The sequence below is a fragment of the Helicoverpa armigera genome, chromosome 12, assembly GCF_030705265.1.
Source record: "Helicoverpa armigera isolate CAAS_96S chromosome 12, ASM3070526v1, whole genome shotgun sequence".
In the NCBI taxonomy this organism is placed as follows: Eukaryota; Metazoa; Arthropoda; class Insecta; order Lepidoptera; family Noctuidae; genus Helicoverpa; species Helicoverpa armigera.
Window position 1 is genome coordinate 9,200,487 of NC_087131.1, and position 27,914 is coordinate 9,228,400.

At 38.2% G+C, this 27,914-nt stretch overlaps 2 protein-coding genes across 2 annotated transcripts; one reads left to right on the plus strand and one right to left on the minus strand.

The window, feature by feature from the left end:
* The first annotated feature begins 219 nt into the window (after nt 1-219).
* Cdc5 (Cell division cycle 5) lies at nt 220-9,351 on the plus strand. The gene is made up of 16 exons (XM_049838607.2): nt 220-440; nt 533-798; nt 1,340-1,470; nt 2,195-2,354; nt 2,702-2,870; nt 3,162-3,296; nt 3,793-3,947; nt 4,855-5,013; nt 5,323-5,398; nt 5,594-5,686; nt 5,929-6,100; nt 6,565-6,750; nt 7,261-7,466; nt 7,782-7,944; nt 8,189-8,328; nt 8,535-9,351. Exons 1-16 carry the CDS (start codon nt 396-398, stop codon nt 8,673-8,675), a joined length of 2,397 nt encoding a protein of 798 aa, XP_049694564.2. The 5' UTR covers nt 220-395; the 3' UTR covers nt 8,676-9,351.
* Nucleotides 9,352-9,456: 105 nt separating this feature from the next.
* LOC110383937 (Fanconi anemia group M protein) lies at nt 9,457-27,897 on the minus strand. The gene is made up of 18 exons (XM_064037146.1): nt 27,544-27,897; nt 27,121-27,253; nt 26,626-26,809; nt 25,851-26,116; nt 23,873-24,019; nt 23,067-23,191; nt 22,117-22,360; nt 21,686-21,794; nt 21,444-21,545; nt 20,887-21,070; nt 20,395-20,464; nt 19,964-20,167; nt 19,574-19,757; nt 19,149-19,334; nt 16,902-18,883; nt 16,505-16,680; nt 10,622-10,724; nt 9,457-10,344 (listed from the first exon to the last, which is right to left on the minus strand). The coding sequence occupies exons 1-18, from the start codon at nt 27,759-27,761 to the stop codon at nt 10,138-10,140; spliced, it is 4,824 nt and encodes a 1,607-aa protein (XP_063893216.1). The 5' UTR covers nt 27,762-27,897; the 3' UTR covers nt 9,457-10,137.
* Between the last annotated feature and the right edge of the window lie 17 nt (nt 27,898-27,914).

Genomic DNA, 27,914 nt, shown 5'->3' on the forward strand with positions numbered 1-27,914 from the left:
TGAAGACTTGGCAAAGATTTTTACGAAACGTTATTGATTATTCCCCATAATTGGCGCATTACACTGTAGTGTGTGAAATGGTCTGAATCGGTGATTTGTTAACAATGTCTAATAAAGTTTTATATTTTTATAAAATGAGTAAATTGATTTTAAGAATATTGGTAATTTTATAGGGGTTTTATTTAAGCTTTATGGGTATTTTTTTTGGAGTTGGCAGCACTGCAATTAAACGTCATTTCATTCTATCAGACAGCGGACCTGATTTCGCGTTGGTTATTTTGTATTGAAATGCAGTGAATACTATGTGATTTTAAACAAAATTACAGATATTTGCATTAACTACAAGTAAACTAATTCAAGTATTTCGTGGTGGGCGGCATAAAAAATCCTGAACCATGCCGCGAATTATGATAAAAGGTGGCGTTTGGCGCAACACCGAGGTTTGTAATTTTATTTTTGATAACGTTATATTTTCTATTGATCCATCATATTACAGTGTACATTAATATTATATGTATTATATCATTTGTAGGATGAAATCCTTAAGGCGGCGGTGATGAAATATGGTAAAAACCAGTGGTCCCGTATAGCATCACTTTTGCACAGAAAATCTGCCAAACAATGCAAGGCGCGTTGGTACGAGTGGCTAGATCCGAGCATCAAGAAGACAGAATGGTCTCGCGAGGAAGACGAGAAGCTGCTGCACTTGGCCAAGCTGATGCCAACACAATGGAGAACTATTGCACCCATCATTGGGCGCACGGCTGCACAATGTCTCGAAAGATACGAGTATCTGCTGTAAGTATGGTTCTATATCAATTAATTGCAGTTTCAATGTTTGGAAGACTGTAATCTTCTAGCAGCTGCACCTAGTTTCCCTGTTTGAATTTATCAGGACTAAGCTAGATTTTAGACATGAAAACCACAAATAAATATTACAGCGAGCCTATGTTCAATATTAAATAGACTAATTATTATGATGTGTTAATATTTAACCATCATCCCAGTCTGAACTGATTCCTAAAACTTATATTGAGCCAAAATGTATTGCCGTGAACTGCTGAATTTAATATTTGATATGTGTTTCTACTCATGATTATAAACAACCTTCCACAACACTTTTAAATAAACTTTTTGTTTGCAAGTAGCTGTTGTAAGCAGAACTTAGCACTCACTCCTTATCCCAATGCCACTTGTGACTAAACAAAGGAGATTAAATATAAATTTTCTTTGGAAAAGTTAGATGTAATATTAGTACAATCTCATGTTCAAATACTGGTCTCTAAGTAACGCTCAACCTATATAGAACAATGAACATTAACTTATCAAAATGACACAGGGATCAAGCACAGAAGAAGGAAGAAGGGGAGGATATGGGTGATGATCCCCGTAAGCTGAAGCCTGGTGAAATAGATCCCAACCCTGAGACTAAGCCTGCCCGTCCTGATCCCAAAGATATGGATGAAGATGGTGAGTGTATAGTTGCATAATTCACTTTAGAAAGTTATGAAACTTATTGCAATGCTCTGCGAACTTTGTCGGCAGATACTACGTGTGAAATAGGCTATTGTATGTAATTCCTATTTGAATGTATTGTAATTTCAAAAGTTCTTAAAAAATTATATTGTACTTCTGAAGAATCTTAAGTATGCACACAATAAATGCTTTGATATTGTTTACCCAACAACCAAGAAGATCAAATATGAAGTTGTCATTGATGGTTCTTTACAAATATTAGAGTCATTGATTACATGTTGTACATTTTACAATATCTTAAAAGTGCCTTTTTATCATCCCACTGCTAAGCCTAGGCTTCATCTCACACAGTGACGGATTGATTAGTCAATGTGATGATTAACAATCTTATTTATTTAAAGCCTTTCCATTTCCATTTCTTTACAATAGTATGTTAATTTATTATTTGTTTTAATTTTTGATTTAAAAAATGGATCCCATATGGGTATAGGCCTCCTCCATCTTCTTCCACTTTTCTCTATTGAGGGCAACAGTCTGCCAACTGGGCCCCGCAATCCCAGCTATGTCATCAGCCCATCGCTTTTTAGGTCATCCAACTCTTCTTTTGCCTTTTGGATCATTCCAGTTACAGATGATTAACAATCATCGCATTGAAATATTATATAGTATATTTAATATTCAAACACGCATATGTATATCCTAAACATGTATGATACAGAACTGGAGATGCTGTCGGAAGCCAGAGCTCGTCTTGCCAACACTCAGGGTAAGAAGGCCAAGAGGAAGGCTCGTGAGAAGCAGCTGGAAGAAGCAAGAAGACTCGCTGCACTGCAGAAGCGCAGGGAACTAAGCGCTGCTGGTATTGCTGTGCCTATTAGGTAAGGAATATGCATATTTTACAGGGACAATCAAAACATTAAAATGGGCTGAGAAAATTAGAAACAAGAAGAAAAAATACATTGCAAGTAATTTAAGACTCAGGATGAGTTTCTAGCAAATTGAGTATTTAGTAGATTGATCAAAATACGCAATAGTTTTCTATCGCGTATATATTTTGCCTTAAACCACTTAGATAACTTCTAGAGCTCTTAAGGCGCGGTAATTTCTTATAAAAATAAAACAATATACTTGCAGCAAAGATTTCTAATTAGACAAATATTTGTAAAATTAGGATAAGACTTATAGATATAAACAAGAATGAAATGTAATCATCTACTTCTTTTAGGCGCAAGAAGAAGCGTGGTGTAGACTACAACTCGGAGATACCGTTTGAGAAGAAGCCCGCTTCAGGTTTCTATGACACATCCACTGAGGTGGTGGACCCGATGGCGCCAGACTTCTCACGGCTGCGTCAGCAGCACCTCGATGGAGAACTGCATTCAGAGAAGGAAGAGGTATTTTGAACAGGTTTTCTTTATTTTGAAGTACAATGTGAACTTTTAAGTCCGAAAAAATATCTTATATACTTTTTCTTATGTTTTAGTCATTATAGCTATTGGTAAATAATGATAACTCAAGACAAATACTAAGTTAAATTGCTCATCTTTTAAGATACATTACTTCATCTGGTTCCCCCGATGTGCCTGTTGTAGTTGTATGTTTAGTATGTAGTTATAATTAATGTTATTATGTCACCTTCATTATATCACAAAATAAAATTCTATATTAACTTTTATTTGTCACAGAGGGACAGACGCAAGGATAAGCAGAAGTTGAAGCAACGCAAAGAGAATGATGTGCCGCAAGCGATGCTGCAAGGCGACCAGCCGGCGCGCAAACGCAGCAAGCTTGTGCTGCCTGAACCACAGGTTACTGATCAGGTAAGGAAATAACCCTAAAACAAAATGTGTTTTCTGCTGTTTTGCTTTATGGAAGATAATTCAGGTCTAAAAGCGCTTTCAAAGTAGAGGATTTACTGCGCGGTTTGGATTGTTCATGGGTATATTTGACGAATTTTTGTATATTATGTGATCTTTTCACATTACTTGTAGATGTCAAAATTATCGTAATAGGATACAGTCATGTTGTTGCTGAAAGTTGCCACATATGTTTTAGGGCTTTGGGCTTTCATTGCCTTGAACGGGTACACGTAGCAGACATCTGCACTGTGTGTTTACTTTGTGACATTTGTGTGCTCGGGACGGGTCACGCTTACTTGAGCGCGCGAGCGTATTTATTTGTACAAAGTCATTGAGTGCCGCTGTTATCTGTGTCGCGGACGTATGCGCGCGGGCGTTCGCGACGCGTGTCTGCGTTGGGTGTCCGCTTAAAGTAGCGAAGGTTCTTAGTTCCTAATATTGTGTTTCTGGTTCTCAGGAGCTGCAGCAGGTGGTGAAGCTGGGCCGCGCGTCGGAAGCAGCGCGCGAGTCAGCGGGCGGCGCGGGCGCGGCCACGGACGCGCTGCTGGCGGAGTACGCGCTCACGCCCGCCGCGCCCGCCGCGCTGCGCACGCCCGCCATCCACCAGGACAGGTACACTGCACCACTAGCTGTCGGCGGCGGCACGGACGCGCTGCTGGCGGAGTACGCGCTCACGCCCGCCGCGCCCGCCGCGCTGCGCACGCCCGCCATCCACCAGGACAGGTACACTGCACCACTAGCTGTCGGCGGCGGCACGGACGCGCTGCTGGCGGAGTACGCGCTCACGCCCGCCGCGCCCGCCGCGCTGCGCACGCCCGCCATCCACCAGGACAGGTACACTGCACCACTAGCTGTCGGCGGCGGCACGGACGCGCTGCTGGCGGAGTACGCGCTCACGCCCGCCGCGCCCGCCGCGCTGCGCACGCCCGCCATCCACCAGGACAGGTACACTGCACCACTAGCTGTCGGCGGCGGCACGGACGCGCTGCTGGCGGAGTACGCGCTCACGCCCGCCGCGCCCGCCGCGCTGCGCACGCCCGCCATCCACCAGGACAGGTACACTGCACCACTAGCTGTCGGCGGCGGCACGGACGCGCTGCTGGCGGAGTACGCGCTCACGCCCGCCGCGCCCGCCGCGCTGCGCACGCCCGCCATCCACCAGGACAGGTACACTGCACCACTAGCTGTCGACGCAGAACATAACGCAAGAAACTGACAACAAACCAGTTTTAGATGGCGATGACTAGGTGGAGGGGTATGGATACGGAACAGACAGGTGCTCAGAATTTAATTGCGGAACGACATCGAATTTTACCAAAATTGTGACTCTTGTACAGGACTGTGACTCTTGTACAGGACTAATTAGAGTTTTGCTATATTTTTCCACCATTACATTACCACAGACAGACACATATGTACTCAATACATACACACATGTGACACTAATTTTGTGACTGTATTGGTGACTGATATTATTTAGTTGATTCGTGAGTTTATAAGCTTTATTTTTATTCCTTAGAATCCTAATGGAAGCTCAGAACGTGATGGCGCTGACCCACGTAGACACGCCACTGAAGGGAGGACTGAACACTCCTCTACATCAGACAGACTTCTCCGGAGCTCTGCCGCAATCACAAGCCGTGGCTACGCCTAACACTGTGCTAATTACGCCGTTCAGGTAAGAACAAGGAATTGGAGAGGGCCTAATACGTTACGAAATTGTTTCAAAGTTACAAGTGCGAATATTTTAAATTGGTTTAAACTGATGTTGCTATAAAAAAGACTAAACTATAGCTTACTTTATTTTAAGTTTCTTGGAACAATCAAAGTCACAAATCAAAAGCATTTCAGTGTGAGCTGAAAATCAAATTGGACTGTATTCAAAACCATTTTCACCAAATCGTATTAACCAATAGAAATATTCCTAATTGTGAAATTAACAAAAAATCGGGGTCAATTAATGCATTTAATACATATTTGTATACAGATCATCACGCAGCGAGGTGTCGACTCCCGGCAGTTTCAACACTCCCAGTCACGGAGCCGTGCAACCAGGATTAGCCGTATGTAAAACATATACCCAAATACACCATGCCTATACCCCCTTATTAAAGTAAATCCTAGTCTAAGTCAATGAAAATGTATATTTATTACTTTCTTCCTTGGTGTAGCATTAATCCCTGTTCCTTAATAAGAGGGGTAACTTCTTCGATAGTACTTTCGTCTTAACATTTTCTTACTATTTATATGTATTGCAGACACCAGGTCTTCGTGACAAGTTGAGTATCAACCCAGAAGACAGGCTGTCTACAGGAGACACGCCCCAAGTTGCTAATCAGTTACAAAAACAGGTTAGCATTGTACTGTGTGATTTTTGACGAATATGTAATAATTAATTTATATTTAAAAATATATATTCTCTCTGAGAATTTCGTCGAAATGGAATGATCTTTTTCTCTTCTTAAAAATGACCAAAAAATTATCGTTTGTAATAGGATAAATATTTTTTTCTAGTTTTTTTTATTTGTTGCTGCATCCTGCCATCCTTTGGGTATGGAACTCTAATAATTAACTGCTTCTATATGTTTCTCAGCAAAAGGCATCAGTTCGCAACGCCCTATCCTCCCTGCCTACACCGCGCAATGACTACGAGATAGTGGTACCGGATCAGGATGACGAGCCCATGGAAAGCTCAGGATCGGACGCTCATGTGGAAGACCAGGCCGATGCTGATGCCAGGCTGCTGCAGCAACAGGAGGAATTACGTGAGTATTACGATATTGGTTGCAGTTTCTGGACTATTATGTGTGTATAGGACTAATGTGAAGTGATTGTCATATTGATCTTCATAAATGTGAACTTATATAACCTTTAGAGGCTAATTACTGAATTTCAAACTTTCGGGCTGGTTGATCCGAAACTTTGCGTGGTAGATGCCCACTGGTTGATCCTTAAATTGATGAATAGTTTGATTCGATAAATTAGTGAAATGAAAAAAATATATGGTTAAGTCTTTTCAAAATTCAATAGCGGTTCGCGACAAAATGCGCATGTGGCCCAAACTTCCTCGCATATCCGTCATCCATGTATACCTAAAAATGGTCTCTGCTTTTTTCCGTGACGACATAAAGTTTGATATGAACTATGGAGCTTTGTGTTCTGTGTGTAACTGTGTACATAAACTGTTAAATAAATGAACTTTAACTAAGCACTGTGTTCCAATCCCCAGGTTTAGCAGCTCTAAAGCTGCGGTCGTCAGCAGTGCAGCGCGGCTGCGTGCGTCCGGGCGAGGTGAACGCGTCGGTGGTGCGCGGGTCGGGCGGCGTGCTGACGCCGCTGCAGCACGCGGAGGAGCTGCTCAAGCAGGAGATGGTCACCATGCTGCATTATGACGCGCTCAGGGATCCGCCTCCGGGTTTGTGTAGCTGCTTGTTTGTTCTTATATATGTACTCCTTTTGAAGCATCCCTCTTCGCTTATGTACTTCCTTTAATACTCCTTTATGTATCCTCCCTATATTCAACTTTATGAATGTATAATGTGCTCTCCTACATACTCCCCTAATATTCTTCCTTTATTTACTACCTTTATAAGATCTCGCTGTGTACTTTTATATCGGGTGTGTCATACCTAATCACATTAAATCAAACACGTTAATATACTGGTTAATGTATGTCGATTACCACAAAGAAAAAAATAAAATTTACTCTTATGTGCTGCTTCATATAGTCTCATTACAGATTCTCTCCCGTATAACTGTGAATGGAGGTGATTTTTTTGCCTTATCAAATAGATATAATCACAGCCTATTTTTAGGGAGACCCAAGACTAAAATTATTTTCATCATATTATTTTATGCTATATCTTTATCACGTCAAGCACTATCACAATACATCATCAACTAACTTAATCATTATTCAAAACAGGTGTAGACAAGAAACGAGCGGTACAACTACAGGCATCACACTTAGCGTACCTGGAACAGCATCCTTACGAAGAGTTCTCGTCTGAAGAGCTGGATGCCGCCAAACTAGAGATGAAGAAGGAAATGGAAGTCGTGAAGGCGGGCATGGGTCACGGAGAACTCAGTATGGATGCGTACACACAAGTGTGGGAAGAGTGTCTTGCGCAAGTAAGTTGACATATTATTTACCTTTGTGTTGTATTAAGGTCAAAGTTACAAGTACCATATATGTAAATTTTCCTAATACACCTGTTTAGTCAGTTTTCAAATAATTTATTTTAAAAGGGATGTTATGGTGGTGGGTGAAAAAGACTTGAGATAATAACAGACAGTATGAAAGAAGAAGACATGTTGGACCAAAGCTAGCTTAATTGGGATAAGGGTAGAAAGATGATGGTGAAGATTTAGTAGATCAGTTATTTTAATTATAAATTAATGACGACTCATTTTCATCCTATTTTTAAAGAAATCCATCATTTTCAGGTACTCTTCCTACCAGGCCAAAACAGATATACTCGTGCCAATTTAGCAAGTAAGAAAGACAGATTAGAATCAGCTGAGAAACGGCTGGAACAGAACAGGAGCCACATGGCTAAGGAAGCCAAGAAGTGTTCTAAAATGGAGAAGAAACTTAGGGTTTTGACAGGTACGATAACACAACATAAAAGATAATTCAATTTATTTGGTGACTTTTTTATGGAATATAATCATCAAATGACCCTGCTTGCTGTGGGTTAGCAGCGTGAGGGAGTGTCCGACTCTTATTGACTAAAACCCATCATGTTCCTTCCTAAGCCCTTTATGTACCAGGGCAGCGGCTACTATTTCGAACAATCCCGCAGCATAGTTATATAATCACTTGCTTATTAAAATTGTATTTTACATTTTAGGTGGTTATCAAAGTAGGGCGGCGTCCCTAATCAAGCAGTTCCAAGAATTACAGGACCAGATAGAACAGGCCAATTTGGAACTGTCCACATTCAAATTCCTTGCTGAACAAGAAAAGGCAGCCATTCCACGTAGGATAGAGGTATGTATCCCAAACTACTTTTCTTGGTACATCGGAAAGTCTTGAAAGCCGAGGTTTTTACATTTTGTAATATAACGTCTAAAATCACCAACCCGCATTAAGCAAATACCGCTCAAACCTTCCCCGAGTGAGAGGCCTATCCGACGATAAAAAGGCTTATAATGATGATGATGATTTTGTAATCACATTTTTTTCTCCATTTATAGTCATTGACTGAGGACGTAAACCGCCAAACGGAACGAGAAAAACAATTGCAGAAGAGATACTCAGAGCTTCAAGCCGAATTAGAGGATTTACACAAAGGAAGACAGCCTAAAGAAGTCGAATCGAAACTAGCTGAGGAGTAATTATATTAAGGGAATAATTAAATAATAATTATTTAACAAATTGAGATGATTGAGTGCAATGATCGATAGTTTTGTGAGCAAATTGTCATGTCACGAAATGTTTGTCGTTGTCACTGAATGTAAATCATTATTTCTAATAGAACTGAAGTTGATTAAACCAGTATCTACCGCTCAACACTTGTCTGTGCAATCTGATTGTTAAGAATAATAACTGTACTTTAATTAAGTAGGGTCTTTTCTAACTCAACACAATCTATTGATGTAACTTTTCAAGTTTGATATAATTTGGTCATAATATTTCGGTTGTAAGATTTAAGAAAAGTATTTCAGGACAATATATGTGCGGAGTTCTACAAATTTTACCCGCATGTGAAATAGTGCTATCACTTTAATTTTGCAATAGTTTCTGGAAGCGTTTCATTGAGTTAGAATAGAACGCCAAATGCTTGAAACGAATCGACATATTTATCGTGCCTATTCACCTGTGTTGAATAATGTTGCTATCGTACTGATATTCTCTCGAATACAACCTTGTATTTTATCATCATATCAACTCACTCGCGACAAATATGTCTATTTGATTCAAATCTAAACAGGTCATCGAGTTTGATTATTAAATAAGCAGTAAAATATGACAGAAATGGAAAATAAATATACATAACTTTAAGAGAGATAATGTTTTTTTTTATTTCAAATTTTATATACAACATGATTTACACAAATTATAGCAAATTACATAAGCATTAACCGTAATAAATTATAAGATGAACTTAGAATAGGCTAGTTTCCTAAAAAATAATAATTAGTCCGTCTTGTAGATTGTCCAAAATTAAGCGATACGTATTTTTTCTTTTTTAAATTGGATCAGAACTTGTTAAGATATAGCGTGTTAAAGTTGAGTGTGACGTCACAAGTTGCTACAATTTTCAGGACACTGTGACGTAAAAGGCCCCCACTCCTAATTTTTGAAGTGTATTATCTTTGTCATTTTATGTTTAATTAAAAAAAGAAAAAATACGTATCCAATATTTTTTGATTATCTAAAAAGCGGACTAAATATTATTTCATTATTTCGACCCTGGACACTACCCTATTATTCAGTATCAAAATCATAAATACTAAGTATCATTAATTATACATATTTATATCACAGTTTCGGTACTACCCAGACCGGCTGGATACTTGTCTATAAAACTCATATTTACTTAGTCTATGTCATGTTCAAAATTGTACCTATTTATCATCTTGGACTCATTCACAGTTAAACAATAACTAAGGATATTAAAACAATTATGCTGAGACCAAATTGTACTTTATATGTTAGGCTACATTGCAGTAGCTGTCTGCCTATAATAACAAAAAACAACGGTTTTACTGCACCTCATAGGTTTTCTATCTAACAACACTTGATAAAACATCTTTGTCATACATAATGCATGATAAATAGTAAGTTAAAAATTCACTAAGCACCATCGTCATCAGAATCACTTTCAATCAGTCTCCTTTTAGGTTTATTTCTTTTGACCTCAGGGCTGTCATCCTGTGAACATATTCGTCTGTATTTCTTCTTAGTTTTTCTTTGCTCTTCTAATAACATTTCAGCTAATTCCAGCTCCGAGACCTCGTGACCTTGTGTTAAGCCAATGTTGGAGTCCACACAGAAGCTATCCTGTAAAATCATACTAATATTATAAAGGAGAAAATTCGTGGTGTATGTTTGTTCCTACTTCATGCGCAAACTGCTGAACCGAGATTCATACTTTGGCAAAAATATAGCTTAAACATCAGAAAACCAGATAGGCTTCTTTTTATCCGGTTCGAAAAGTATTTTTTTTTGGAAACGGATGAAATTGCTGGCGGAAGTCAGTATAAATATTTATAAAATGGAACAAGAAAGCGTTCAGACAGCAAAAGAGGATAGGTAATGATAATCGGAAAGTACATACCATTTCATACGAGTCCTCCTCAACGTACTGCGATAAAACCTCCTCCTTATTGAATCTCTTTGGCAATTCAGGTATTTTAAAAGCACCGGCTCTTACAGGACTCCTGAAGAGGTAAGAAAACACGTAATTTTAAATACAATTATTGACCTGAGAATAAGCTAAATGTGAGAAGAACTTCATCATGAAACAACTATTTATTCTAAACTATGAAACTTATAAATCCACAAGCAATACCTGAGTGAAACAACCTAAAGAAAATTCAGCCCTTCAATTTTCTGTAAAGAAATTACGACAAGGGATTTTATTTATTTTATTTTATTTTATTATAATCGGAAAACATACACCCTCTTATTATAAATCGCGGTATCAAATAAGTATCGGCTTTTGTACTACCTTTAATCCACCTTTAAGTACGACCTTGAAAAAACGTTATTACAAAACGCAGTTTATCGCAAGTCCTATTACTATCTGTAGTACAAAAGATAAACCATCGAGCCCCCTAGTTTAACTGCAGTACTTAGTCGACAAACGTCAAATTCCGACATTATTTACTTTTGAGGTTATTTGTTTTGTGATGAAAAAAACGAAAGTGGATATAAATATGTGTGATTTGGAATACTTGGATGTGTTAGAATACTATTGAGAGTGTCCGGGGACCCAACAGAATGCGTCATCGACAAAATCTCTTCAAATTACCTGACGACAATTTTCGATATAAATAACGATTTACGTTTTTCGACATAATAGTCAATTGAATGCATGATGATAGTCCAGGATGATCCTATGATGCTCAACTGGGCTCGCCATAAAGTAAGTAGCCTTTACAGTGCAAGTAGGTTGCCAAAACATCCTAATTAATTGTATAAGAGTCAATGTTTTTATTATGGATGTTTGTTTATGTTCCACGCATAAACTACCACATAGATTTTGATGAAACTCCGAAAATATATCAGATTATCATACAGTCTATTGTTTATTTACAGATTCAAGACTATTTTGGCGTTTTGCAAGCCGTATCTCTGCCAGTAATATGCAATGTTTGGAAAAGACTGGAAGCTTGCTAAAATGTACAAAAATGCCTAGATGAGAAAGGGAACAAGATTGTGTGATGAAGAACAGTGTCCAACATGTATCAGTGCATTTGACTGTATAAATAGACATCGGGATAAAATATAATTTTCTACTTTTATGTTGTTTCAAATGTTTCATTTTCTTTTGGTAATTTAATGCACACGATATTCTGTGTGTAAGTTATTGTGCACTTAATTTTGAAGAGGTTCTAATGAGATGCACAACGCCTTATTTAATCATTTAAATCGGGATGAAAATAATCTAAATTATTTCTAACCTAAAAACAAAACATAACTCGGATACGCGCTGACGTTCCGTTATACGCGCAAACTCGATAGTTGTTTAAAGAGAATAATTGGATCATGTATATCGTTAAAAGATACTAGAAATATAAAATTACCTTTAAATAATAAAAAGTAATATTTTCAACTGCAGAGAATTTTTTTTTATTATCATAGTTATTTATTTTTCATCAAAATAGACTTAACAAAATAATGTAAAAAGGAACGGCGCATAGAAATCGGAACGATTGAAAGAATGATTTAAATATTTGTTGCTTATAATCTGTGGATATTATTTGAACCATAGACAAATCGAAGTACTTAACAGTCTTCTCTTAGTCTACGTTTTGTAATAAGGATGTCAAGACTATCGTAAGTACCGTAACAAACCAAGACGTCTTCAGTCGGGTTTAAACCACTACTTGCAGCAGTTTTTATAATAAGAGGGACAGTATTAACAACTAGGTAACAAAAATAACAAATTATGCATCTATTAACCAATAACATGTTTTCGCATTTAGGTTTTTATGAAGAGCATGCTTGAGAGAGAAAAGGAAACAAAATTAGGAATAATATTAAAAAAAAGGAAAAACTTAACTTAAACAAAACTACATTACTACACTGTAACAATAATACGTGTTGCTACTAGATAGAACAGCTATCGAACCAATGTTTAGTCAGTAATTTATTCAATACTAGCTTCTGCCCGCGACTTCGTACGCGGATCCTGTCCCTTATGCCAGCGACTACGGGGTTAGCAAAATCAAAGAATTTTAAGAGCCCGTTGACTTGAAAACAACGGAATACGCATTAGAAACGTTCCATATATTTAATTTTTGTACTTCAACGGCAAAAGCACAGCAGACTAAACAAAACGCTGCGAACTGAACCGCAATAGACGCGACCATAGGGATAAAAGTAGTGATTCTAATTAGTCCGCATTTAAGTTGTGTGTGGCAAAAACATTACACGTATTATTACGTAAAAAACATTAAATAGATGACAAAGTCGTGGTGACTTAGTGGAAGTCGTGGTGGTTTAGTGGGTAGAGAACCAATCTCTCAAGTATGAGCGTGCGTCTTTGATTCCAGGTCTGGCAAGTACCTGCCAATGCAACTTTTCTAAGTTCGTATGTAGGTACTTTCTACGTATATTTTGGATACCAATGACCGTTATTTGGAAGGCATGTTAAACTGTAAAACATGAACATTCTTGGCAGTCGTTATGGGTAGTCAGACCAGTAAGTCTGACCAGTTTTACCCAGGGGTGTTGGGTTGAGCGGGTAACCGGGTTGTGGAGGTCAGATAGGCAGTCGCTCCTTATAAAACACTGGTACTCAGTTGCATCGTGACTGGAAGTCGACTCTAACATAATTGGGACAAAGGCTCTTGAGATAATAAAGACAATAATAATGAGATATAAGCACCGCAGGACATCTGAGGCTGATGACGGGGAGTAGCTACCCCGCGGGGCTATATATACTGAGTTCTCCAGGGAGAGTATACTGCCCCCATCTCCGGCCGGTCGGAGTGAACCATGACGGGGGTAGGTCTCAAGCCTTTGGCTTGGCTTGGCCGTCCAGAGTGGAGTCGCTAGAGCAGGGTTAGTAGCCCTACTCGGAGGATGCCACGTGGTAAGTGACCCACAGGGAGCGCGTAATCTGCGTTTAAAATCCGCCGAGGTATTCTCACACTTCAGCCGCTCATGTCCCTGTTGCCCTCTTGTTGCTATTCAGTGACTGATTCCCGGGGGCCCAGTAAGTGAGCTGGCGAAGTCTCCACCTGCAATTTTTACATGTATCTAATACATTATCATCGGCAGGTGCCATAGTTCCCGTAGTTTCCCCATTCCAGTCCATTAGCATCCCATCACAATAGCCCAAGTAGTTTTCATCCACGTTAGCAATGGTATAGCACAGAACCGGGGATTGTCTTTTTTTAACGACGTCCACCGGAGATTGTCCTTGAGTTCATATTTCTATAGTGTATAAAGGGATAATCGTCGGTTTTGTGTCACCATACCTATTTCATAACATTCGTTTCTATACATTTCAAGTGTAGTATTGCTCTTGAAGTTCCACATCAGGTGTTTCAGATCTTCGATGTATATACGTCAATAGAGAGTGCTTATTAGATTGAACCACTTTTGCAAAAACGTCATATCTTTATATGCTATAGTCTAGCTGGGCTCCTGGGGTTCCACATCAGGTGTTTTACATCTTCAATTTTTATAAGTCAACAGAGAGTGCTTATCAGATTGAACAACTTTTGCTAAAACGTCACACCTCTATATGCTATAGTCTAGCTGGGCCCCTGGAGTTCCACATCAGGTGTTTTAGATCTTCAATTTGTATAAGTCAATAGAAAGTGCTTATCAAGTTGAACAACTTTTGCTAAAACGTCGTACCTGTATATGGTACAGAGAAGCTGGGCTCTTGGGGTTCCACATCAGGTGTTCCAGATCTTAAAATTTATGATCTCAGCTGAAAATGCTCATCACATGAAACAATTTTTGCTATGGCACCATTTTGGTATCTCTTATAGTTTTGTTGGTCTGTTGGTGTTCTGCATCAGGTCTTCAAGTTTCGAAGATAAATTATAGCCTATATGTTGACCAGGCTTAATACTGATACAACAAAGAAAAAATCATTGAAATCCGTCCAGTAGTTCCGAAGATTAGCGTGTACAAACAAACAGACATACAGACATACAGACAGAATTTTTTTTTTGGATTTGTGCTCCATTACTGTTTCTAAACCCCACCCAATTATTATTTTTTTAATATATTCAATGTACAGACACAGTTTTTTTACAGATTTATTATATGTATAGACATGTGGTTTAGTAACGAATAAGTCAAGTTCAGAAAAGTCGACCAGACTGTTGTAGAACTTTGCGCATCTTATAAAGAACGAATTCTGTCTGTAATTAGTATAACAACGGGGAACGTTAAGAAGAAGGAAGGGTGTTCTAGAAGATCTAGTGGGAACGCGTAAGTTAATCTTGGAAAGAAGTTGCGGGGCATCGATATAGGATTGTGTTAACTTAACGAGAAAAGAGATATCCGATATATTCCTTCGCGCCTTGAGTGGTAGTAGATGGTATCTCTTGCATCTCAATTCATAATTATGGTCGCGTGTTTTACACTTATACTGCAGGAATCGCGTAAAGTTTCGCTGAACAGATTCCAGTCTTGAGATATAGATGTCATACATGGGATTCCAGACCTGCGAACAGTACTCAAGTGAACTACGGACGAAGGAACAGTATAAGATTTTAATTATTTTGAGATCCGTAAACTGGGAACAAGACCTTTTTAAGAATCCCATGGCTTTGTTAGCTTTACTTACTATATGATCTACGTGCCTCTCATAGGTAAGTTTGGAATCATGTATCACACCTAAATCCCGTATGGAATCTACTCGTTTTAGCTGGTCTTTCTTTAGCGTATACGTGTAGGATATGAAGTTGGGCTTGCGAGTAAATGTCATTGAGTAACATTTTGACACGTTGAGTTCTAAATTATTGGACCGACAATAATTTTCAAGTCTATCGAGATCTTGCTGCAAGCAGTAGCAGTCCCCGAGGTTGTTTATGCATTTAAACATCTTCATATCGTCTGCGTAAAGTAGAAATAACGAATTTCGAAAGCACGTATGAATGTCGTTTATGAAGATATTAAATAACAAGGGCCCAAGAAGTGATCCCTGGGGAACTCCTGAGGGGACTACATACCGCTTAGACACAACTCCATTGACTACAACAGCTTGGGTACGATTCTTTATGTAGGATGTTATCCACCGGTATAAGTTACCATGAATGCCTGCATGAAAAATTTTTTGCAAAAGGATAGTATGATCAATACGATCGAAACATTTACTATAATCAGTAAAAATACAATCCACCTGCCCCCCATCGTCCATACTTGTAGTAACGAAGTCGACAAAGGACAGAAGGTTAGTACTAGTCGAGCGATTTTTAAGAAAGCCGTGTTGTTGGGGAATAAATGTCGTAGAAAAAGTGCTATAAACTTGCTTGTAGATGATTCGTTCAAGAATTTTACCAAACAGGCATAATTTGGAAATGGGTCTATAATTATCGATGGCACTCTTAATTCCACTTTTGTGAACCGGTGTTATGTAGGAGTACTTCCATATACTGGGAAAAAATCCCTCCGTAACAGAACGCGTGAAAATAATCTTTAGAGGCTTAACTAAACCTTTGGCACACTTGACAATAAATAGCGGTGGTATGTTGTCGGGACCCGCGCCTTTAGTGAGATCCAAAGATTCTAAAAGAGTAAGCAGATGGTCAGAATTTATTTCAATCTCGCCTATGTTTAGTGCTGAGTCGGTAGGAGAAAAGGAACTTTGGGGAGCAGAATTTTATGGATGAAAGTAGATATGGTAAGAAAGAATGTTACTTGTGAGCATGGAAGAAGAAAACATGCTGCGCCGATCCCAAATAAAATTGTGATAAGGGCAGGAGGATGATGATGATGAAATTACGACAAGGGATATTTCTCTACGTACTTGATAGACTTAAGGTACACAGCCTGTATGTCTTCATGATGCGTCACATTGTCGTCATCGCATATAAAATCGATGATACTACCGACACTCTCGTCCGAGAGCTCGTCGCCGCTGTGGTCATCATCGTCAGATAGCTCCGCTTCCATGTCCAAGAATTCGTTGCCTTTCTTCTTTTTCTGAAATCATATATTATCAGTAAAATACTCATACACTAATAGTTATCTAGTACTTTAAGAAGGGTATATCTTTAAATCCCGACGTGCAACTTTATGTTCTGGACTTCGATTACGTATCAAATATTCTAAACGAAATTTTATGTTTCACCTCGTGACAAAAATGCCTTTGACCAGTGTAATTAAAGAGTCGCTATGGACAAATAAATGATATATCAACTTACTTTTCGAACTTTATGATTAGTTGTAGATCTATACGTATTATCATTATGTTTGTGTTCCGTGTGATTTCTTAAATCGCTCTTCTCATCATCAACGAAATCATCGTCACTATCATCAAACGCTAGTTTTCGTTTATTATCAGCAAGCTTTACTTGAGGCTTGATCGGACTTTTGTACATTCCATTCACTTTACTCTTAGTAGTGTCATATTTGCTATCTCTTCTAAACCTTTGTAATAAGCTCAATTTATTTACGCCATTGCCATTTAAGAACTGGGGATTCTCATTTTCCTTTTGCGATGAGAAACTAGGCTGTGATACCATGCAGCTTAGAACAGTTTTATCGTTCGTAACGACACTTTTGTTCTTTCGCATGACTGCTAACACTTTTTCTTGTATGGACATTTGTTTTTCAGCATCATTATCTAATTTTGGTTTCTTATTGAAATATGGTGAAGCTGTGATCATGCTACTATCCAAGTCTCGTTTTCGTTTGCCGCCTAAAGGACTGACATTAGTTTTATCTAATGTTTCAATATTATTAACAGTAGTTTGTATATCTGTTGGGTCATATATCTGTGTGCTGTCTGAATCGCTATCGCTATCACTGTCTAGTATAACAAGACTTTTTGTAAAGTTCTGAGATGTCGATGCTACTGATTTGTCCAAAGTATTTTTATTGACAGTTTTATTTCTCTCAGCTTGTGTTAATAAAATTGGTGATGTACTCCTTTCGTCATCTGGTGGTTGTCTATCAGAAACGTTTGCCTTAAATGCTGATGCGTTATTCTCTGTTCTGTTAATCATATCCACAAGTTGTGTTATCGTCATTAAACTTTTATTAGTGGTGTTATTTAGGCTATCTCTAGTCGAAGTTCCCGGGATTTCAGCAGGTGTGGACATTAAGCTATTATTGTTCGTTGGTTCTTTTATCAGTTGTTTCCTACAACTTATGATGGGCGTGGAACTGTGAGGCTTATCTTTCTTGGTGCTGAGCTGGTACTTGCGCGGTTGACTGCAAAGTATCGGAGAAGTAGGAACTTCTTTAGGTTTTATTCTTCCAGATAATATTGAAGGGCTGCGGGGATTTTCAAAAGTAGGAGATCTACTTATTTTAACGTTTTGAGTGGTGACGTCATCTTTGGGTTTGTGTTGAGTCTTTTGTGTTTGTTCTGGTGGTGTATTATCTATTTCATCGTCAGCAAATATGTCATCTATACTGTCCAAGCCGAAGTATCCTAATGCTGCCTTAGCTTCCTTCGGCTCTTCTTTTATAGGACTTTCTTCTTTTGCTGAACTTTCATCTTTTACCGAACTTTCCTCTTTTAAAGCTTCCTCAGGACTACTGTCAGCGAATATATCGGCTATGTCACCGATATCAAAGTTATCCGAAGCCATAGAAACATTCTCATTTTTAGGTTGTTCTTCAATATAGGGTGAAGGAATGTCATACTCGGGTGAAAGAAAATCTGCATCTAAATCAAAATTGTTTATAACATTCTGTTCATTTTCTTCTGCCTTTTTAATACATTTTAAGATAGTTTCCGCGTCGAAATCATCAATTAGATTAATGTTAGGTAATTTGGGGTTTCTTACAGACTCTAGTAGCACCATTGGAACTTTATTTTCTTGTTTTATACCTTTCAAAAGGCAACATTCGCAGATATTTTGGCAGATATAACACTTTTTGTTTGCGTTTGTATTGTCAACACTTAAGTCAACGAGTAAGCTAATCAATCTTGTAGGTAGACTACCGTCATTTTGAAGACCTAAGTCATTAATAACTTTGGTATAACTTTTAGTGGATTTCGTAGCAGTACTGAAGAGAGCTCGAATGTCTCCATCTCTCTTATCTAGAGGTTTAGGAATAGGTACTTTTTGTTTCTTTTTAGGCGGCTGTTTAGATTTCGCTGGAGATGTTAATTTGACTGGAGTGAGGGGCGTGAGCCTATGTGGTTGTGTTTGTAATTCTTGACTCGAAAAACCTGTAATTTAAAATGGTCGTATTGATCACATCACATAGGATTAGGGCAATAGTTTTTAAAGAGGAAATATTTGATTGTTTGACATGAATAGGCTCAGAATCTATGTACTTGACCGATTTGACAAATTCTTTCACTGTTGGGAAGCTACATTATTACCGGTGAACATAGGCTATATTTTATCCGGGTGCAGGATGAAGTTTCCCAAGGACGCGGGTAAAACCACGGGGAAAAAGCTAGTGTAAGATGAAATAAAGTATATACTTACAAGGATTCTGTGTAGATGGTGGCAATTCGAATCTTTTAGCATCACTGTATTGTAACAGTTCAGATAATATTTCAGTATCTTTAGAGTGGTGTATATTTATAGTTTTCTGTAGCGTTCGCTGCCATTCAAGCCATTTAGTTAGCTTCAGTTCATTGCCCTCTGATGTTGGGAGATTCTTAATTGTTTCTGCAATATTCAAAGTGTGTCCTGTGAACCTTCATAATACTGACCAAAATCAAGTTAGTTTTATAATTTAATCCTTTATTATCGGACAACTAAGGCCTATAGACATACTGTAAACTTTATCACATTTGTTTAGGTACGTATAGCAAAATATTGAAGTGTTTTCCGATAGAAAAAATATCCTATAAATAGTGAAGTCAGTCCCTATAAATTGAAGACATAGATTAATTCTAATTTCTTACCTTTGTTCATAGCCCAATATTCTTTAGATGTAGCCAACAATGAAGTGCTAGTATATCCTTGCGGGAACAATTCGTTGAATTCCGCTTCAGTGATTATACTACTGCTTTCAGTTTCTTTGTTGGATGAGTTCATACCGCTTGTGGAAGGTCTACTTAGTAGCATAGTTCTTAAATCTTTTTGACCCTATAACAACGTAAATATACCATTGTAAGATTATGTATGAGCCCCAGTCATAAGCAAGTATTATTGGTTTTAAATTCTTGCAGATTATTTTAAGTTATTATGTCATAAATATTTCATGACTTGAGGTTAGTAGTTGTTCAAGCAAATAGTAATCAACCTTCTGTATTGTGACTTATGAAAAAAACATTTATGCTATTAAAACTTACCTTTTTAGCCTTCTCAATCCCTTCTTTACTCTTCTCCTTAGGATCAGGTTTCTTCTCCACCGTGATAAACATCTTCTGACACTGCGGCACGAAGTCGTGCGGTATCATGCGCGGGTTCAACTTGTAGAGGTTGTTTTCAACCTCCTTAGATTGAAGAACCTTCTTGTTGAGCCCGTCTCTTTGCCGCATGCAGTCTTGTAGTGTCTGTGGTGAGGATTAAGAAATCAAGAAATTGGTTTTGTGGGTGCATAATATTTATAAAGTAAATAACTTTTTTGTAAGTCAGTCTGATCATATGATCTTCAGAAAAAATAATATAAAAATGTATAGCCATAAAAATATTTATGCGAACTAGTAACTGCTTATTATCGACACATACGCAGCTTGGTTAAGAAAATGGAATAGGAACATGGAATCCGGTTTTAATTTACCTGATGCTCCCTGCCTTCTGTGACTAGAATGAAGACTTGTCCTCCTCGCTCACGACCGGTTCGCCCACATCTGGTAACAAAAAGATGTATAATATGAAATGGATAAAAGAACCAACTTCTCAAAATATGTGGGTTAGATTCCATGTCAAGCAAGTACCAAGGAAACTTCTAAGTTTGTACTTAGAAGTATTTCTTGGATACCAATGGCAGATAAAAGATGAAGGAAAACATCTGGAAGAAACCTGGAGTATAATGTCTAAAATCACCAACCAGCATTGAGCAAGTGTGGTGGTTAACGCTCAATCCTTCTCTATGAGAGAGGAGGCCTGTGCCCAGCAGTGGGACGATAAAAAGGCTGATTGCTGATTAAAGTGCATTTTTTTTTAATATAATAAGTTTTAAGTTACTTCAAAGTTTTGTAAATAATGTACATGGTATACAAAGTCATCTTATATGATAATAGGTATAAACAGCCTCTCTAATATAACTGACCTCTGCACCAGTCGGACAGGCGACTTGGTGGATATATCGAAGCAGACGATGAGGTCCACGGAGCCGACGTCCAGCCCCTCCTCAGCGACGCAGGTGGCCACCAGCACGTTGCACTGACCCTCGCGGAAACTGCGCATCACTCGCAACTGTTGCTTTTGTGATACTACAGTCTTACCGTCTTTGCCTGGTGGGTAAGTTAATGGTCAAGGTAAAGTTGAAATTGTTAGATTTTGTGCCTACAGTCATCGTATCGGAGAAAAGAAAGAACTTTGATTTGCGTATTTTTAGTAAGGTTTGGGGCTATTCATCGTCAAGCAAAGCTTATAGCAGCCAAAGTAAAATACACTATGGCAATAAGATATAGAGTGGTGGAATACATGAAATAAGTAATTAAATTGTAAATTTTGTATTACATTTTGAATTCTTCATCATGGTATAAAAAAAAATAAGTCTGGAAAATGTGTTTAACAATTATATCGATGACTTTATTACAGGTAACACAATTTATATCATCATAAGCACATAATATGCTAAGCAATCTAGAGAAGTGATCTTACCCGAAGCGCCTTGGCCCACAAACATTTGCGGCTTGACGAGTGGTCTGCACTGCAGTAATAAGCAATGTACCAGGTTCACGCTCTCCCGGTACTCGCAGAATACTGCGAAAAAAATGGGTTGTTTTACGATACTATATATTTATATAAAAAAAAATGCAGTAAATAAATTCTTTATTTGAAAATAAAAGTCTATCAGTAAATAATTATTGTGCAAGAGTTTATTGCACGTGTAAAAAGCTTACCTATAGCTCTTGTATCCTGTTTGTTATGTTGTGCTTTAGTGAAATGATACGTTATTATTTCTTTAAGCTTGTCAAACTTGGGGTGACCGAAGCATAAGTCTTTTGGCATCTGCAATTTCAAACACACTCATAGGAAGCTAATTTAATTAGTCACGTCCAAAAGGAAACAATAATTTAGTAAACAACGCTTGATGCAATGAATGATTTTAGTCCTTAGGCTTTAACGTTAGGGTCGAAGATTGCATGAACATATAGTATTTACAAATTACATAAAAATATATTGTTACTGAAATATTCTGATCCGGAAGTTGAAGTTGTCCCTGTAGAACATTGGTACTCAGCTGCATCCGGTGAGACTAGAAGGCGACCATAACATAGTTGGGAAAAGGCTCAAGAGATGATGATTGTTAATGAAATGAAATGCTTCATACCTCAGGTATAGTCCCATCTGGCAATATACTCCTATCCAGCGCCAGGGGATTGACTCCTAAATCATCTCGGAGCCTCTCCAGCAACGCTGTGAGCCTGTCATCCATCTGTATCCAGGACTTCTCCGGGTGCTCGTCGAAGAAATTCAGGAACACCCTGGAGCCGTGCTGAACTAGCAGTTCTAGGCCGTGGTAGAGTGATATGAGGCCTGTGAAGTCTTTCATTATGTAGTTGTGTTGAGGGTGCCTGGGGAAAAAATGATTGTTGAATTTAGTGCATGTTTTTAACGGCACGTAGACCAAACTATGTTTTAAAAACGTGTAAACAAAGCACGTAACATATAGCACGGTTTTATAGTCACGCCGCAGATAAACATAATACAACAGTATGTACTACTATTTCTCTTTATAGAATAACTAGCCGTTTTCCCGCGGTTTCACCCGCGTCCCGTGGGAGCTACTGCCCGCACCGGGATAAAATATAGCCTATGTTACTCGCAGATAATATAGCTTTCTAATGGTGAAAGAATATTTAAAATCGGTCCAGTAGTTTTGAGTTTATCCATTACAACCAAACAAAGTGTTCCTCTTTATAATATTAGTATAGTATAGTGTATAGTGACGACCTCGATGGCGCAATGGTCACCGTGCCGGACTGCCGAACCTGAGGTCCCGGGTTCGATTCTCGGTTCGGTCGACATTTGTGTGATGAGCATGCTTGTTGCCCGTGGTCTGGGTGTTATAATATGTATTTATAAATATGTATAATATGTAGCTATATGTAGTTTATCAGTTGTGTTAGCACCCATAACACAAGTTAATTAATAACGTACCATGGGGCTAACCGACCGTGTGTGAAAAATGTCCCGGCATTATTTATTTATTATTAGTGTAGATATTCACGTTTACAATTAATGTACGTATTCCGCGAGAGGCAAAAACAATTTTCTTACCTGGAAGCCCGGTCTTTATTTTGATACTCCTTGTAAAGCATCACAATGCGTCCTTTGGAGAGATTTCCCAAATTAGGCGGAAGGATATTCATTTGTTTCAGCCTTCTAGCATAACCATCTAATATCTGAAATGTTAATTTTTTATTAAGATTACATATACATACATACATTAAATATTAGTTTCAATTCTTCAATTCTTATGCGAAATGTGTTTATAAATTTTGAGACTGCCTTGCAACTATGATATATTGAAATAAGAGAAGTATAGGTACTTGAAAAAAAGGGTATACCTCTAATCAGAAGGTGTAGGTATAATATTACGATATTATTGAAGTGTTTGCTGATTACAGACTGATGTGCACTTATTCACTGCAAGGGTTTACCTATAATGGCGTCCACGGCCGATTACGGCCACGGCGGCTGTTCTCACTTAAGGAGATCAGCCAGCTGCGCAGGACATATTATAGTGCACGAGCATTTGCGCAGACACAGGTGCACTCCCTATTCCTTTACTCTCATAGCCCGATGGGACGGCAATCCGACACGACTGGAAAGAGATCAGGCGCAGGACCGACATTTACGTGCTCTCCGATGCACGGGTGAATCAATCACCAACTTCCAGACTACGGGCTGCTTTGTGAAAGTTTAAGAAAATCCATAAAGCGATTTCGGCCCGACCCGGGAATCGAACCCGAGACCTCGAGCACAGCAGCCGCGCTTGCGACCACTAGACAAACGAGGGAGTCAAAGTCAAGGGTTTACCTAAAACCAGATGGTGTTAAAGGTATAATAATAAGTAATATCACCTCAATATACTGTTGTCTTATCTGCGTGAGCTGCGGACCGAGCTGTATGATCGTAGTGTTGATCTTTCGCGCGTGGCTGTACGGAGACACGTCGATACAATTCTCTGTACGCAGCTCCAAGTGAGCTATGTGAAGGTTTTTTACCACCTAGAACCGTGCAAATATTCATCTTTGATATATTGTTATATTTGGACATAGAAAAGAGCCAGAAGATGTATAGGTTCTTGCATAAATGCTAACGAATAAGGCTATTCTGCCATCCCTACTAATATTATAAATGCGAAAGTAACTCTGTCTGTCTGTTAGGGTGCGTCCACATCTGGCGAATGCGCAGCACGCGAGCCGATCGCGAGCTGTCCGCGAGCTGCGCGCGTGCATTTTTGTTCGATGGCCGCTTCTGCTTGGCCCGCGCGCAGCTCGCGCGCGACCTAAGCGCCGCACGCGAGCGGCGCGCAGGCGGCGCGCGACGTCTGCCATCTTCGATAGTACTGAGCCAATATACGGAACTGTAAGGGCGAGAACTGAGTGCGCGCAGATCGCGCGCTCTATACGAGCCTTGCGTGAGTTGCGCTAAAGAGGCGCACCGAACTATTGCAGTGACTGCACGCCATAGACATAATATTAGTAAACAGGACTGCGCATATAAACCCAAAAAACGAGCCGAGTGAAACAGTTAGTACGGAGGCTGTCTGTCCCTTTCTAATAGGGTGACTATGAGATTAAGCTATGTGAGACAAATCCGAATTTGCTAAGATTATTAAACACAGATTGGTATTGAAGTTTTAACTTACGCAGTTTGTGACCTTAAGATACTAATAAAGGCTTTTAATAATTAGCGGGAATTAGCAGTATAAAAGCAGGAAGATTCGAAGTGAAGACTGTTTTTTTTTGTATTTCTACTTCATATATAGACTGCTGAGCCATTTATGTCGCCTTTTTTCTTTTTTTGGGAAGCTATAACAATAGTAAAACAGTTTTAAAATCCATCACCCATATTTTGACTCGTTACAAGAATTCATGGGCACCCTAGTTGTTTGGTTTACGAAAATGTTATTATTAGCTTACCTGTGGAACGATATATTGCAACCACCATAGGATTCACTTTTACAAGTATAAACGCAACACTTTTTCACCATTTAAATAGTTTAAATTGATTTAATACAAAAAATATAAACAAAATTTTAAATGCTGATTACGCGCCAAGAATGTTCAGGGTTCACCGCAAGAGAAAAAAAAAACAAAATAAAAATTTTTGTTGTTTATGTTTTAATAATAAATACGAATAAATTAATGCGATTGTTATTAATATGTTGACTTACAATTGTTAAAATAAGATAAAAATTTTATGTGATTCAATTGTTTTTTGGGAAGACAAAACTTTTGATCACAACATTTTTTATGCTGGCAAGGTGTTAGAAAGAGACAAACAGCCTCCGTTCGAACTATCTCTCTCGGCTCGGATTTGCCTCTGTGTATTATGCAACCAATTTAGTACCTTATTGCGTTAGAATAGAGTTCATTTTCGTAAATATATATTTTGAGCGTGCGCAATCTTGTTTAGTAATATTATATCTATGCTGCACGCGCGCAGCTCGCGGACAGCTCGCGATCGGCTCGCATGCTGCGCATTCGCGGCGCATTCGCCAGATGTGGACGCACCCTAACGCTTTCACGTCTAAAACACTGAACTGATTTTAATAAAATTTGGTAGAGATAGAGTTGACCTTGAGAAAGAACATAGGATAGTTTTTATCCGAGACTTCTGAAGAATTCTCTTGAAAACGCGATATAACTGAACTCTATACATTATATTTGAACAGTTTATGTAAACTTTAGTTTTAGGGTTTGCTTGACTGGTTGCAATACTGACCCATAATATACTATTTCAGTAAATTAAAGATTGATGCTTACAATTCCTTGTCAGATATATACATGATGCAGAAGAATGTTTAATATTTATTATGAAACAGTAACTTACATTAATAACATCTTCAACTCTGCTCCCAGGAGTTGCAGACAGTGCCAGTACTCTATAAATCTTATGGTTCATATCATCTAAGGTGGATATAATCTGGCAGTAAGCATAGTTTCCCCTCGCTCGATGTGCCTCATCTATGACTAGACATCGCACTTTGTCGCATGGACAAATGCCTGATTTCATATCATTGTAAATGACTTGAGGTGTGGCAAAGAACACTCTTTTACTCTGCCAATGTTGCTTTCTTGTATTAACTTGCATGTGACCTGAGAAAATATTAAGCATAGTATTAATGTGGCAATATGGCTAAATAATGGTTCCTTCATTATTGAGTTATCTGTGAGTCATTATAATAGCAGCTTTATATTTAGACCAGGAACTACATAAGCTTCAGCTACATAATATGATGCATAGCTAAACTATGTTGATAAAATATCAGAACAATTCTAGGAAACAATGTTGTTTTAATATGTATGTTCCTATATGTAGATTAGGTTCACGTCATGTAGATACTGTGACTGTGTGTGTGTGTGTGTGTGTATGGTAGTATGTATAAGTGTAGGAGATTCCGAGGATGGCTACGCGACACCACGCAGCGTAACACGACGCCGACACTTCGTGTGTAGTAGTAATATTTTATATATTAGTTTATAAGTATTGTTATGAATGATATATATGTCTTTGTATTTATATGGGCCCTAGTTGCCTGAAATAAAGGAATAAATATGTAAAATAAAAATAAAAAATGTTGCAGGTTATTTTTCACTTGTTTTACCTGTCATTTCAATAGTATCACTGGGTGGTATGGCTATAATGTTATAGCATGCTTCAATCTGCTGAGCAACAAGTGGCCTCGTAGGAGCTGTGAACACTATCTTGCCGAGAGGGTACCAGCGGTAGAAGTTGTACATAATCACAGCCGCTATAAATGTTTTGCCCAATCCAGTTGGTAAGCTCACCTGTTACAAAAAAAAATATGTTAAATAATAATTTAACAATAAACTATCCACTAATATTATATGAAGTGGTTACAGGCACTAATAGACAAACACTAAAGAATATTTTTAGTGAAATCCAGCATTTATTTTTTGATCCACTACTAGCTGTTTTTTTTGGTTTCACCTGCATTCTAGAGAAGTTCTTCCCATATCCCTAAAAAATATAGATAATAGAGAAATATTTTTTCAAATTCGGTTCAGCAGTTTCAGAGGCCATAGGGTAAAACAAGCAATAAATTGCTACTTTTAATAACTTTTGTATAGATTCTTACCAAGGTGTTCTTCAGAATAGCAGCTTTAATGATGTTAAACTGGTAATCCCTGACTGGGTAGTTGGTTGGGTAGATCCATGTCTTCCCAGTCAGCTTGTCATAGCCGCTGATTTCTTCATCGCAACATAATGCACTATAATAGGAGTAAAAATATTAATGCTATTGAAAGGATATGGCAGGACCTTTGTGTGACTGTATTGTAAATTGCGCAATTATACATGCTGTGCATATAATCTATTGCAGATAGTATTACACAGGTAAACAATTACATCAATGATGAATATATTATATAGTCTTAACACATGCAGTTATTTAAAAATATTTGTTTTTGGAAGATGAATATGATGAGTATGATGAATTATAAATGAGTAAACAGGCTTTTTTAGTCACGCCAGAAAACTTTATTCTTCAAAACAAACTCACCTGACATTCAAAGCACTTCTATTCCCAGAATCATTTATGACACTCTCAGAAAACTTGGATCTCTGTATCGAGGTACTATCAAAATGTGCCAGCAGTGAAGAGTCGTCGAACAGATCATCATCTTCGAATCCATCGTATTGTTTAGATTTACTAGTCGAAGGAATGCTGCTCATAGTTGTAACTTGCACATTATTGTAGAGAACGCGGTACTCATACATACATTACATAATTAAAATAGTCCGAAACCACTTTAAGAATCATCTATTAGGTTTGAAATGGTACTTTGTATTAAAATAATAAATATTATAGAATTTTGCGCGGTCTTTCATTCAGCGAAGGCGATTTCATTTGACTGACTGACAAATTGACTG

What these genes read in the sequence shown, in the direction of transcription:
- Cdc5 (XM_049838607.2), top strand. Translation starts at nt 396, where the DNA reads ATGCCGCGAATTATGATAAAAGGTGGCGTTTGGCGCAACACCGAG. An exon ending in CAAAGATATGGATGAAGATG is followed by an intron (nt 1,471 to 2,194) that starts GTGAGTGTATAG and finishes TGTATGATACAG; the next exon opens with AACTGGAGATGCTGTCGGAA. An exon ending in GGGAAGAGTGTCTTGCGCAA is followed by an intron (nt 7,467 to 7,781) that starts GTAAGTTGACAT and finishes CATCATTTTCAG; the next exon opens with GTACTCTTCCTACCAGGCCA.
- LOC110383937 (XM_064037146.1), bottom strand. Translation starts at nt 27,761, where the DNA reads ATGTATGAGTACCGCGTTCTCTACAATAATGTGCAAGTTACAACTATG. An exon ending in TAAGACAACAGTATATTGAG is followed by an intron (nt 23,192 to 23,872) that starts GTGATATTACTT and finishes TTAACATTTCAG; the next exon opens with ATATTAGATGGTTATGCTAG. An exon ending in ATATTGGGCTATGAACAAAG is followed by an intron (nt 19,335 to 19,573) that starts GTAAGAAATTAG and finishes TGAATATTGCAG; the next exon opens with AAACAATTAAGAATCTCCCA.